Source organism: Chroicocephalus ridibundus, chromosome 6 (assembly GCF_963924245.1).
Source record: "Chroicocephalus ridibundus chromosome 6, bChrRid1.1, whole genome shotgun sequence".
NCBI lineage: Eukaryota > Metazoa > Chordata > Aves > Charadriiformes > Laridae > Chroicocephalus > Chroicocephalus ridibundus.
In genome coordinates this window covers 4,664,792-4,678,594 of record NC_086289.1, presented here as the reverse complement: position 1 = coordinate 4,678,594, position 13,803 = coordinate 4,664,792, and the positions used below count along the sequence as shown (strand labels likewise).

General features: G+C 42.3%; 1 protein-coding gene across 1 annotated transcript in view; it reads right to left on the bottom strand.

Moving 5' to 3' along the window:
• CPXM2 (carboxypeptidase X, M14 family member 2) overlaps positions 1-12,506 on the bottom strand; it is an 82,426-nt gene extending 69,920 nt beyond the window's left edge. The window contains exon 1 of the mRNA XM_063339552.1: positions 11,784-12,506. Coding sequence (XP_063195622.1) covers positions 11,784-12,111 — 328 coding nt within the window. The 5' untranslated portion in view covers positions 12,112-12,506. The remainder of the gene's footprint in view (positions 1-11,783) is intronic.
• Between the last annotated feature and the right edge of the window lie 1,297 nt (positions 12,507-13,803).

The following is a 13,803-nucleotide window of genomic DNA, read 5'->3' as shown; positions in this document are numbered from 1 at the left end:
ACTTTGAAAAGTTTCCCGTTCTGTTGCTCTTGTAAGAGTCAGTCAGTCAGTATCATTGCAATTTGACCAGCATTCAAGCATCAAAAAAACCCAAGTACATATTTGCTGTTTGGATATTAGCAATATGAAACAATTCAGGTGTGTCTGTAATATTTTGTATTCCACATGCTACTAGCCTTCATCGTGATTTGTATCTTTTAGAAAGTAGACCTACAAGACTTTTTTTGCCCCCTTTTTCATTTAATACTTTAAAATAACACTGACTGCCTTCAGCTGCTGGCTGAGAGCTTCGCTCTCTGTTCATCGTGGACTTGAAGTATTGCTTGCAGACAGACATCACCCTATTTTTTTTGTAGAAGTGTTTTCAGATCCTAAGCAACAAGGAGTAGTTTTGCAGAAAAACTGGATCAAGGGTATATTACCCCTTGCATTTGCTTCTCTTTTTAAATAAAGAATTCAGTTATTCAGGCAGGGAATAGATGCTATACCTTGTGATTTCAGTGACCAGATACCTCAACCCTCATTCCTCCTGGGCTGCAAGTTGGCAACCGAGGAATTGATCCGTTTTCTTCTCTGAGCTTCGTGCATCCCACCCATCTCTGGGCTTCTGCAGTACCTGGACTCACCTTGACAGAATTTTCAAAGCTCTTTGGAAAAAGACTCATAGCTTTCTGCCTCTATATGTGATCCCCCAATCATTTATTCCACTAAAAGATGGTAACAAGATTTTTTTGGGGCCTCTTTCTGTCACTTATATGCATCTAATGAAATATCTGATGCAAAGGAACTGGACTAGATGTGAGACACTCATCTGAGGAGCCTGGAAGAGTCTTGGACTGCAGTCCTCTGCTGGGATCAAAAGCATCCAGAGGAGCCTGAGGAAAAAAAAATCTTCCAAAAGAGCTGTAAGATATTTCTCTCTTTGTCTTAGCTGGGGTATGTGCTGGACCCTGGCAATGACTGGCCCTGGTTCCTTATCCTCTCCTCTCCTCTCCTCTCCTCTCCTCTCCTCTCCTCTCCTCTCCTCTCGTCCTCTATTCACCAGCAGTGTAAGAGCTATCGCATCACCTTAGGGGAAGTCTCCTGCTCCAGTGGCGTGCACTGAAGACTGGGGCACGTCCCCATGCTGTTGTGTCCCATCCCAATGCTGTTGGGTCACCTGCATCCTGGAGAAGATCTGAATCCAGACTTACTTACTATGGGAAATTCCAGCCTTCGCTACAGCCATATGTATATATGCCATATGTTAACTCATACATACTTTTGGCAAATGGGATTTTTACTTGGAATTTTAAGTGCATAAAGAACGTACGGTTTAAATACTCTGTGGGATAAAACTGGGTCTATCGGTTTTGGTAGGGTATTTGCCACCCAGCTTGTGATGGCAAATGTAATTCCAACTGTTTCTGAAATGTTTTCTGTAATTTCTCAGTACACGAGCAATTAAGGGGAAAAAGAGAAAAATCATGTTGTCCAAGGCTGAAGTTTTAAGTTCTACTTTTAGGCAATGCAAGAGTTAGGCAAGCCTCCTTATGCAAGGCCCTTCGGCTGAAATCGAAATTTCTACTCTAAGCCAATGACAAATCTTTGGGAGGGTTGAAATCCAGACCTGTGTTCAGACCTCCTCTGTCATGTGTATGGGGCAAACTCATTACACAATTGAAAATTATCTTGGGGAAAAAAAGAGTGTGTTAAAGCCAAATCTGGCATAAGGGGTGGTCATAATGCTGGTGGTAAGGAGTGCTTACGTCCAGATTTGAGATCAGGTCTTCTAAGATACTTTGAACTTTTCCCTTGATTTGACAGATGTTTTAGGAGGACCCTGACTGTGGAGAGGAGCCATAAATCCGTCACCCTAACACACTGTATCTCTGAAGAGGAGAACATAAAAATACTCTAATTTCTGGGAAAGAATGAGAAAGAGGGTTTTCAATTGCTCCCGTTGCAAACACCACCATCTCCCTGCACACCGCGATGATTAACGCGCCCAGGCAGTTTGTAGTAAATCTTGTATGTGTTAGAGGAAGGAGATACCTGGCCTCTCTCTGTACTCTCTTGTCAAACGTAACTCCCCTTGGAATGGGAGACTGTTTTGCTTTCTAGAGTTCATATGAGGAAACACGTAAAAGGTAAATCTGGGGACAAATTAGATTTCAGAAGCTTGGTTGGATGAGCTGGATGTCTGGATGAGCTGGATGTCTGGATGAGCTATTGAGGACCAAAAGAACAAGCTGAACACAGGACTCTGGTGCTTAAGCTCCACCAAGTCCCATTAGAGTACCCAGCATTCAGCTTTGGGGCATATCCAGCGTGTCTCCTGGATGATGAGATCTGTCTACCATGTACTGGGATTCAAAACTGAGCATTTGCCTGTCCACATTTCCCGAACAGATCGGTACACTGCAAACACGTCCAACACTGCAGGCTCTGGGTGAAACATGGCCACCAGACATGGCAATGGAACAGGATGTTTCCCTTTATCTAACTTCAAACGATTGCCCAGATGGCTAATGCACTCTCATTGCTGACGTGAACGCACATCTCGCAGGGGAAGTTGTTGAACATGAAGCTACTGAGGCACAGAGGTGCTCTCAGCCTGCGCTGCAGAAGACAATCCTCCTTTTGTAAAGCTCAGAAGGAGCGGAATGGGGGCCAGAGAACTAAGATGAACGTTATTCTCCAACCTAAGGGCTAGGGCATGAGAAATCCTGCCCTGATGATTATTTTGGTATTTGTATTAATTCACAATGAATGAAATAGAGAAAGATCAACTACAGTTTCAATAACTGCTACCAAAACGATCACTACCTGTGGCCAGACTTCAAGGAGAGGAGCTTCTCTCTTAGATTTTAATCTCTTGTCCTGAGCACCAGACCACACCTCTTTCAAAACTCCTGTATGTTTACCAGTTTTTCAATATAAAAATGCACATAACCCTTTAATATTGACTTCCTGAAGATTTAAATTGCTTTGTACGTTGAACTTGGTCCTCGGGAATCATGTTGATTAGAGCAGAATAACGCTATTGCCAGGTACATACCTCACATATTTCACAAGCAGCTGATGTATGGCCATACAAGCAGTTTGTATGCAATTCATTAAAAAAAACAAGAAGTTTGAAGGCAATTCATTAAAAAAAAAAAAGATAAAACACAAAATAGATCTGTACGTGATTAATTAAAAAAGAAAGAGAGCGCTCCATTAATCAGGTACACTATTCGATTTGAAAGTAATATTCTCTGTCAGTAGCTAGAAACTACAGAATAAATACAGTGTGTAGCAGAAAGAAGTAAAAAGATGTGTAAGCTGCCAGTACATGAACTATGTTTAATTTATGTATACAACAACTTTTATTACATTCCTTGTTTGGACTGTTGGATGTAGCAGCAAATTTGCAAATACAGCATCCTGCTAAATGCTTGTGTGAAAGCCGGAGCAGAACTATATTATTTACTATTTACAGATCTGTACATTTACAGGATTCCCATACTGTAAATACCCACAAGTAAATAGAAGTTTAATCCTGTATCTGGGGGCTTTCGCTACTCAATCAGATGCCTAACTTCACCCACGGGCAATAGTTACTGGGAGTCACTACAGTCCGCTGAAGCTTCCCAGATTTTGTGCCATTTCCTGCAATATTGAATCCGCCACGCAGCCCCACACAGACCACGCGCTGCAGGTTTGGGGCTCACGCATGTGTCAGAATAGGAAATCTTTCACTCCACCCAATCCAAGAGTGAAATATGTTTCTCCAGCTCTGACATATTAGTAGTATCTCGCATAATTTTTTTCCAAGACGTTCTAGTAAAATATACTTTTGGGCCTCATTCTTATTTGTAAGACAGGTCTTTTAAACACCCCTGAGAATCAAAAAGTCACTTCAATGCCTCTTTTTCTTTAGAAAAATGATGCAGATCACTGAGGAAATATGGAATAAACCCCTTATATTTCCTCATTGCCATTTAACCTTTGATAATACGGTCCAAATCCCGGCTTGCCAATGCCAGTATGTTACGCATGAGAAAGGAACTATTTTATAGAATCATAGAATCATAGAATGTGTTGGGTTGGAAGGGACCTTGAAAGGGACCTTTATGTCCACAAGAGGACTTAGATATCTATAGTAGATTCCCCAGAATATCCTTTGCAACTTAACTGAAACAGGCCTAGAGAGATTAACAGCTGAACCCAAGTACTCCAAAGATGCTTTAAATGATCCCCACAGACTTCCTCTGGTGTCTTCATAGGCACTCTGACTCTCAGAGTCACCATCTGGCATCTCTTCATTCCCCCTCTTGTTTTTCTCACCTTTTTTTTGTTGCCATGTTTAGCTACGGGTATAAAAGAGAAACAGTTTTCCTTTTACACCTGTCAAGTTGATTTAGCACTGACTGGTGACTGCACGAAGAATAAAATGCCTTGCTCCTCTCTGGTGGTGCTCCATCCCTTCCAGCACGCAGCAGGCACCCAGAGCGCCCTGTTCTTCCCCACACTGGGATAATAAAACCACAGGGGGCTGGAATAATAAGTGTTCTTTTTGCTGTGATACAAGGAAATTAGAAATGTGTTTGCATCAGAAGCAATGAATTAACATTGCAGTGTATTTTACTAACGGTTTAATGTAGGTATTTTTCATTGCTTGGTCAGATATGTAAAAACCCCATCAAACACCTTTTGAAGTCAACAGAAAAAGCCACAGAAAGGCATCCAGAGGAGCTAGGCAAGCTTCTGTAAGAGACAGCTTTGGTGCTCAGTGATCAGCATCATCCATGGCTCAGGAAAAGAAGTCCCCATCAGCAGAATAACCAGACAACAGCAGTGTTAGATACCCATCTTGGTGCTGACCACAGTGTCCTCTAAACACCCTTATTCCATTGTCCATGCACTTTATTCTTGTCTGGGCACGGATAGTGTGTTCGGGTAGGTTACAGAGAAGTAACTTCTACACTGGAGATGTAACTGCACAGACATGATGGCCACAACCATCCCTGAATGAAATCCCATGCAAAAATGCAGGAAACTCGAATGCGTCGTTGACTCACAGCCTATTGAATTAAATAGGACCAAACTGTCCGCTAAGGTAGCTCCCAGGGACAGAAAAATTAAAGGTGAATGTCTGTTTCTAACATGAGTAATTATTCCTATCATTCCCTCGGTGAATGGTTGGTTGAGTTGAGTAAATGCCATGGAGTGTTTTGCATGTGTAATCACTGGATTTTAAAAGGCAAATAATTTCAGCTGCATCAGAGCTTTCCTTATTGCCATTTTCCTTGAGTACCCAAAACCCTAGTGTTAAAGGGATGTATTTATATGTTCAGTTCAAAAAGCCTTGCTTTATAAAGCAAGCAGTGCCACAAGACATAACCTCACCAGAGGCCTGACAGGAAGACCAGATCTGATGCACCCTTTGCGTAATAACACTATAAGCACAAAAAATCTGTGAATATCACAATCAAATCTCAACTCTGTACCCAGACAACAAATCTTTTGGTAGTCTGATTTTTACATAGACAATGCATTAGACAAGACTCAAAAATCCAAGGAAGAAAAGGCTCAAACACTGAAAATTCAAGAAATTGCTTCTTCTGCAGCATAACTTCCGCTGGTTCATCTTTTTGATAGATTGTAAATTCACATAGCTGACAGAAGTCTTCATTTCAAAGCTAAAAGAAATAAGTGAAATATGATTTTGAACCATCGGATTGACCTGTCTAGCCAGCTCACTGAACAGAGAATAACATTAAAAACCAAGAATGAATTCAAATGATGAGTGACTTGTAGTATGCTGGCATTTCAGGAACAGGTCTAGACTTAGGTTCATACTATTAAAATCAATTCAGTGACACCATCCCTTTTTTAAAGAGGTATTTTTCTCACCTTAAAAATTAGTTTGAATTCAGAGAAGACTGCTAGGAGGATTATTGTAGAAACCGGTTTTCTCGAGCATAATCAAATGTGTTTATTCTTGTATTTTTTTTCTCATGTTACATTATTCATTGAAGCCATGGATAAGGAAAGATGCTAATCAAAAAGGTTTGGCCAATTTTGAGGGCACTGCTCATTATTCATTCTTAGTCATCCTTTGTCCTCTTTTGTTGTGACATTCTTTAAAGGATGAGCTCTTAAATGGAATGCCTATGTTACATTTCATTATTCTACATATTTGTAGAAGTGCTGAGGAGAAAATAGAAGCTGGTAGATGAAAGCAAGCTCATTAAAAGCCACATGTTTTCATCTTTGCTTGTCACATCTGGCAATTAGGACGCGATACAGGTCATATTAAAATTCATGGGATATGCACCTAGGGCCAACGAGTTCGTTCGTACAAGTTGGTAGTATAAGAAGTTTAAGCAAAAGCTTTAAAATGACAATCAACATTATAGGTCACAGGAGTGCTCCACTTTCTCTGGGCTTCTCAGGAATGGAAGCCAGCTACAAGGTTTAAGAGAGAGGATACCTGTGGGCTAGAAAACAGCAGCGCTGGTAATTACCCAGCATACGGGTAATTCTGTGCTTGTTTCTTAATTCCTATACGAGGCATTTATCACCGCATAGCCTTCACTTAAATACCAGCCCACGTACGCGGTCATCCCCAACCTTCATTTTACCCTGAGTCAGCTCCCTAACCCCAAAGCCTGTTTCCTGTTCCCCCTGAATCTCTTTTGTGTTCCCGTTTCCCTTCACACCTTCCCGCTAAGCTCCCCGACACGCTGCCGAAAGCCCCTGCTGGCTCTGCTCCCGGCCAGGCCCGCGCCAGCCGCCCGCCCCGTCTGGCTTACGGCCCTCACGTTCCACTCCAAGGCACCTTGCCAACGTTTCCAGTGACTTCTTCCCAGCCAGAGCTCTGAGGCTTTACCCCCCCTTCAACGTGCCAGCAAAGTTCAACATGCTGGACTTAAATGTCTTTGGAAAACTTCGACTTTGATGACTCCTTTTGCTCCTACACTTCCTCCAAACTCTAGGTAGGCCTTCAGCCTGCCTGGCTGTTTCCAGTCTCTCCCCTTTCCATCTCTGCTCTAGCTAATCCCATCCGAAGCCACTATTTTGGCAAGCGGTGTGGATTCACAGGCTACCTTCTCCTTCTGTGTTTCCTTCTGTTCTAGCTGGAAATCTGATGTATCTTGGTGACCTCTTCTTAAGTGCTTTCAGCTATCGGTTCAATGCCTTACAGATCACTCTCTCCTGTCTTCTCCCTAGTAAACACATTCACCATTCAAATGCCAGTAACACCATAAACTTGTCATGTTTTTAACTTCGCACTCTCTTCAGGTCTTCATCACCATTTTGCAACTAAATCTTTCCAGTTTTGCCTGAGTAACGTCTCTATGATTCAGCTTTTCCTCCGTATTCACTCATTGATCTCTCTCCAAGCCTTCATTATCTCATATCTTGATAAATGCCTCATTTAATGTGCTATCAGTCTATTTTTATACATTCAAATTCTTTCCACAAGATAATTTTCATGGTTGCTTGCATTGGCCATTTTATCCTCTTTTTGCCTTCCCTCACCGACTCCTCCTCAGACACGTGGTCCTGTGAGATCCTGATCCGTCCAAGAGATTCTTGTGCCCTACGTAAATTACAAAAACCCCAACAAACCCAAATCCTTAAGAATTACATTGCTGAACAGGTGCCAACATTACACAAAAATAAACAAATATAAGGCAAGTAAACAGTGATGCATCTGAAGAGTTTCATCAAGTCTGGGGAAATCAGCAGATAAGACAAGACAAAGGAAACCATGACTAGTACACAGATGCTACGTTGGATTGCACAGAGATCAAACACTGGAAGGCCTGTGAAATACAAAATAAATGTGCACTAAAACCCCTTCTGAGCACTGCCATATACATAAACATCACCCCTTTATTTTCTAAAGGCAGCCAGAACTGAGGCATGGCCAGAACAAGAACTACTGTAACAAGTATAAGTTTTGTAAATCAAATCAAAATAATTACAGATTTAATTGTGGCAGACTTGGGCGCAATAGGAACTGTTCGGTCACAATCCAGAGCAACGAGCAACACTGAGCAGTGCTCATGGGGACTGCAGACAAACCCCCAAAGCATCTGTAGGGGTCTGCCCCACAGATGGTAGCTGAGACGTATATTAAACTCTATTAAAAGCCCCATAAAAGAAAAACATTGACGTTAACAAGGCTCTTTCCACTGATTTGAATGGGCTTTGGATAGAAGCCTAAACAAACAAGGATGGAATTAGAAAATGGAAATATGTATATACAGAAACCTGTCAATCCAACCGTTTACCTTCCAAGGGTGACCTAGTACCACTTCATTTATGAGTCGTTTAAAGGGCAAGGAGGCAGACGGGTATTTTTAACTGTTATCTGAATCGAGTGTTTGCAAATATTGATTCTATTAATGCTTTTATTTTAAAAACCACATTGCAACCCCAGCAGCATCAATAGGATTTCTTCCTACATTAATATTTCACAGATTGAAAATATCTATATTCTCACCACCTTCGGTAATTAGCTTAAATAAATAGAGTCTGTCTCATCTGTTACGTGCCGTGTCCTTCAGACTGCTATGTTTGATTTCAACTTTGATTCAAAGCTGGGGCTGATCAGTACCAGCTGCTCAGCCAAAGGGCAGATCACACGTTCCTGTTCCTCCGCTTCCTTCATCCCAGCTCCCAGCCAGACTATTGTTTGTTACAATTAATTAATCCCGCATGCCCGGCTGCCAGCGAGCCTCACAAAAAGCAAATTTTTGTATTTACTGCGTGTCCAATAAATTAATCCCGGTTCCGGATATATGTATAAACACATATAAAATGTATACATATATACACATCACACATATATACACAGCCAGATTTATAGTTACTATTCATAGATAACTGTTTGGAGACTGCTATTATTATTCCTAGCTGTCCTTTTAACAGGCCAGATGAGAGAAATGATAGATATGTATTATTATTTAGGCACCTCTGGGAGGGGCCTAATTTTCAGATCTTCATTTCAAACTGATCCCTGGTGACATGGTGACATGGCACTAAGCATTGGAATCACTGCGCCGGCAGGACCTGGCCCTTGCCTGCCTTTGGGAGAGGAGAAAGGAGAAATTTCAAATTTTATAGCCAGAACTTTTAACACTGCCTGCAGTTAAAATTGCCTTCCTGCTAAAAACCTCCTGTTTTCACTTACTTCTTTAACAAATGCTAACCATTCTCTTTGCTGGGTGTTTGCCTTAGGCCTTATTACGGCTATTTCAGTTAAAATAGTTCAGCTGCTCCCGAGGAAATACACTGCATTTTCCCATATTAAAGTAAGCCCAACAGCCGGTTTGTTGAGTTGGCGTCAAGCCTCCACGTGTTGGAGCAAGGAACGAAAGTTTGGTGGATGGAATCAGTTGTTTATTGTACCCCTGGCTATTTTTTTAGGAGCTCATAGACTTTAAAACCTCTTAATGCACATGGCTGGTGAAAGCTTGGTAGGTCAGCTGTGCCAAAAGAGTGAACGACTGTTGTGGAAGGAGGGACTGAGCTATTTACAGCTGCTTTTGGTGGCGCATCACCAGCCTCTTCTGTGCTCCCCTTGACCTTGTGCTTGGCCATGCTGAGGAAGGACCTCACCTGACTGAATGCAGAAATAAAATGACTCCCTGGGCTCAGAGAGTCGGGTAGGGTGGAAAGTAAAAAAGCAGTACATTAGAAGATGAGTCTTGCACAAGTCAATTGGTTGGCACGCAATGGAGTGTTTCCTGGGGAAGCTTTGAGGAGGTAATTTTTTTTCCCTTTTCAATTCCATAATTTCCTGTATAGAAAAATGAATGCGATTCCATTTGGAAATGACCAAATTCAGACTGCCTGTAAGACCTCAGTATGCTCCCTGGCAGCTCAGCAGTGTGATATAGTTTGAATTTTCTACCGTTGTGTCTACAGTGCATAAACCAAAGCAGGTTTGCAAGGGATGAGTGCTCCACAATGATGAATGTAGTTACCGGTATGGCTGATACCTTCCCTCCACCTATAAGGTGCTCAGTGCAGCTGGTGGGGAACAAGGAAGATGCCTGGCTGTGAAGATAAATGAACATTAGCCTCACAGATTGGATACTGTCCTCATTGCTGTCATATTTGGTGGAGTATACGTGAAGCCATGGTGCTGGGGAAATTGGGAAAAAAAACCAACAGGGAAGATGAAAGCAGAACTGAACTGCAGAACATCCCCCTGCAGGCTGGAAATCTGCTTTGTCTCCACCACTCAAGAAGAAAAATCCTGGTACCCAATTAGGTAGCTTTAAAATCCATGTGTTGCCCATGGTTAGATAATGAACCTAATAAACCAATCCTTGAGATGGTCCAGGCAGTAGCATCTGCTTGGGAAGCTGCTGCCTAGCTGCTAGCCCCTGCGGGAGCCACAGGCACAGATGTCTCATGTCTCTGCTCCCCTAGACAAGGTGTATTTCCTTGATTTCCATGGTTTCGTCCTTGGGTCACGCTGGCAATCCGAACCGGCTGCCACACAAATGTTTTTCCAAATTTCAGAAATGGTATTTTCTTATCACTATTTATTATTATAAAAGTTCGTATCTTAGAATCACAGAATTACAGAATGGTTTGGGTTGGAAGGGACCTTAAAGATCATCTGGTTCCACCCCCCTGCCCTGGGCAGGGACACCTCCCACCAGACCAGGTTGCTCCAAGCCCCATCCAACCTCGCCTTGACTTTGCTAATCAAAGGCTAATTAATTTCTGTTACTGTTAAAATTAAATTGAAAATATTTTGTTCACTATCTTCTAGATGTAACCGGGAAAAGTGAAAGCCGCTCTGCAACCCTTGCTCCTCTGTTTTGCTCTACCGCATGTATTAATGGCTCCAAATTGCAAACTTTGTGCCATATGCTCCAGCCTTTAACATTAAAAGTTTCCTTCTGAAGTAAAAGGGAGTTCAGCTGTAGCAGAGTGGGATCTGGCCCGAAATTTCACAGTTCTAAAGTTCATGGGCCAAGCTCCCTCCTAAGTGTCCCAAACCAGTAAAGTACCTACCATACATCAGGAAACGTGGAAAGAAATGACTCTTCCTTCAGGGTGGTGCAATTAGCTCTTAATGGGAACAACTGGTAGTAAAAGCTGATCACGTTTCTGCAAACTTTTATAATTGCATGTTTTCATCCAATCGAATGCAGACAATAGAAAATGGAATTAAGGGTGGCCTTTTTTATTATAAGGCATTTTTGTTGCTGTTTAATGCCTTTATTTTAGAGGTCAATAATTAAATTGAGCTTGTTGTGGCTTAGGCTTTTACAGGAAGATCTTTGTTTACATATCTTCCTCTGGAGGGCTTTAAAGTGAAATCCCAAAGAAATTCACAGGTTTAGATGTAAAATTAATTCAGGAACCTCTCTTAGATGAAAATGACAAGGGCTAAAGTAAGGTGTCACCAGATACAATCCACTTTTACTACGGAATCTGTCTCTTCTTCTGCTTACAGAACAGCAGCTTTAACAGCAAGCCAGTTGTCAAGTGTAATTAAGAAAGTAAAGCCAGTATACTCGTTAAAGTGCAGCATAATTAATACATTACCACTCTGACATCTCTTTACTTGATGAGGAAAGGGTTAAAAAGCCTATAAAAGTTCTGTAGATCTGTTCTGCGGGCTATTAAAAATTAATGTCTTGTCATCATCATCACCACGAGCACATTTATTGTTATTATTACCAAGACTGCCATTAGCTGGATATTCATTAATGCTAAAAGTCACCGTCAGCATGAGATTCAGCAGACTCCGAGCTCTGGAGGAGGAGGTGGAAAGTTACCTGGTGGAGTTTCAAGAATGGGTTTTCCTTTTTTGTTGCTTTTCTTCGGTTTTAACTCTTTCCTGCTCGGTTTGAACCCTGGGTGCTCCTCTGTCTCTGCAGCGCGAACAGGTCCTTCCTCTCCAGGTTGCTCCGTGAAAGGAAAAAACTCTTCACCGGGATACGGAAAGGAGTAATAATGATCCCTGTTGCTAATCTCCTGCAAGTAATAATCCTGATCGTCCATGGGGACAGCCCGGGACACGTCCCCCAGCAATGCCAGCCCAAAGGCGCAGAGAGCGAGGCAGAGCTGAGAAGAACGTGAGCTTTTCTTGCTCAGGGCAATCATTATCGTTTGCTTGTGCAGAAATCTCCTCTGCAAGTCCCAGAACTTTATTTGGCAAGAGGGAAAACAGAGCCTTGGCAGCTGGCGAACCGCCCCCCCCGCCTCTCAGCCCCCGAGGAGCCGCAGAGGGCTGGAGGAGCCTGCCTGCGGAAAGTGCCTCCGCTTTGGGCGAGTTTCGCCAAAGTTGCGAGGAGCGCAGCGGGACGGAGGGCTGCGGAGGGAGGGGGCAGGACGGGGACGCATGTGATCCCCGGGCTCACCAGCCAGACAGACGGACAAAGCTCTCCGCTCCGCCGGCGTTTGGCAGGTGGGATCTCCAGCGCCGTTAACTCGTTGCTTTTCCTCTCCTGCCTTTCTTTTTGTTGTTGTTGTTGTTTTTGCTGCTTTCTTCCCCAAAAAAAACAGAGTTGCAAGGCACTTTGAGCTAAATCCCCTAACAGCGCCTTTAGTCTTCCCGCACGCGGCTGATCCGAGAGAGCATTTATTCAAAGAAAAGTAAACTTGGCAGCCAGCCTTTGCCTCCCAGCCTGGGTAGAAAAGTGTTTCCCTCCCCCCGGAGATGCTGTGCAGCTGGGGGTGGGCACAGGGAGCCGGGGATGAACCCTGCCCGCATCTGGCAGGGCTCATCCGCCTGCGCTTGGACACCGGGCGTACGTGATGTGGATCCATGGCAAATAATCCTCATTCCATATATGCTCTGCTATATTCCCTTTTGGGGCACTTTACTATTTTTTTTTAGCTTTTACAGATACAGGATCCTTCTCCAGCACCCATCTCAGCCTTCCTTGTTTGTATTAATTTATATATCTATAACTTAAAAATAGTTTATATAACTTATATTAGTTTATATATAAAAATATATACTTATATTAATTTATATATATAAGTTTTATATATATTTACATATATATATATAAAAACTATATATGTTATATATAACTACTATAACCCAAGACATAGCATGTACCAATTTATAAGAGGTTTCTCCCAGGGTACATGGGAGCTCCCTGGATTCAGCCCAGCTGACAACCAGGAGGGGCATGTTTCATCCGTCACCCTTTTTCTCACTCTTTTTTGGAATGATCCTGACTTTTGTTCTCTCTGAAACATCTTCTAAACAGATTGGGATGTATTGTGCTAGCAGCTGCACACAGGCAACCCCCTGTCCTTAATGGAATCAGTTTGTCCGAGAATAAAATCTTATCTTTCATCTTTTTAATACCTCAAAAATAAACTTCAGTGCTGAAGGAAATGGGCCGCAGTTGGCTCGCATGAAATATGAATCCGTCCTCCTGTGTTGAAAATCCCAACTTTTATTGTCATCATGTATATTGTATTTCTTGCCATTGTCCAGTCATCTAGGAGAACGTATTACATCTGTTACCCCACTTTATTCTGCCTCTGCCATCACATTTCGTGTGCGCTTCTCATAACTTTAATACTATAATAAGCATAATTTCATATCCCAGTACCTATATCTTTTGGTATATTTGGTTTCCAGACTGTGGGTAATTCAGTCCCATATTTTTAATGATCATCCTTGCTTTCTCAGTCACTATCTCAAAAGCAATTTAGTGATTATATGGTGTCTGTTGTCCTTCCTTTTAGACAGATCAAAATATATTTTTGGTAGCAAAATTGTTTTCATTCTTCAGTTTAAGGTTTTTTTAAATCTGAAAACTATGACTTTTTCTG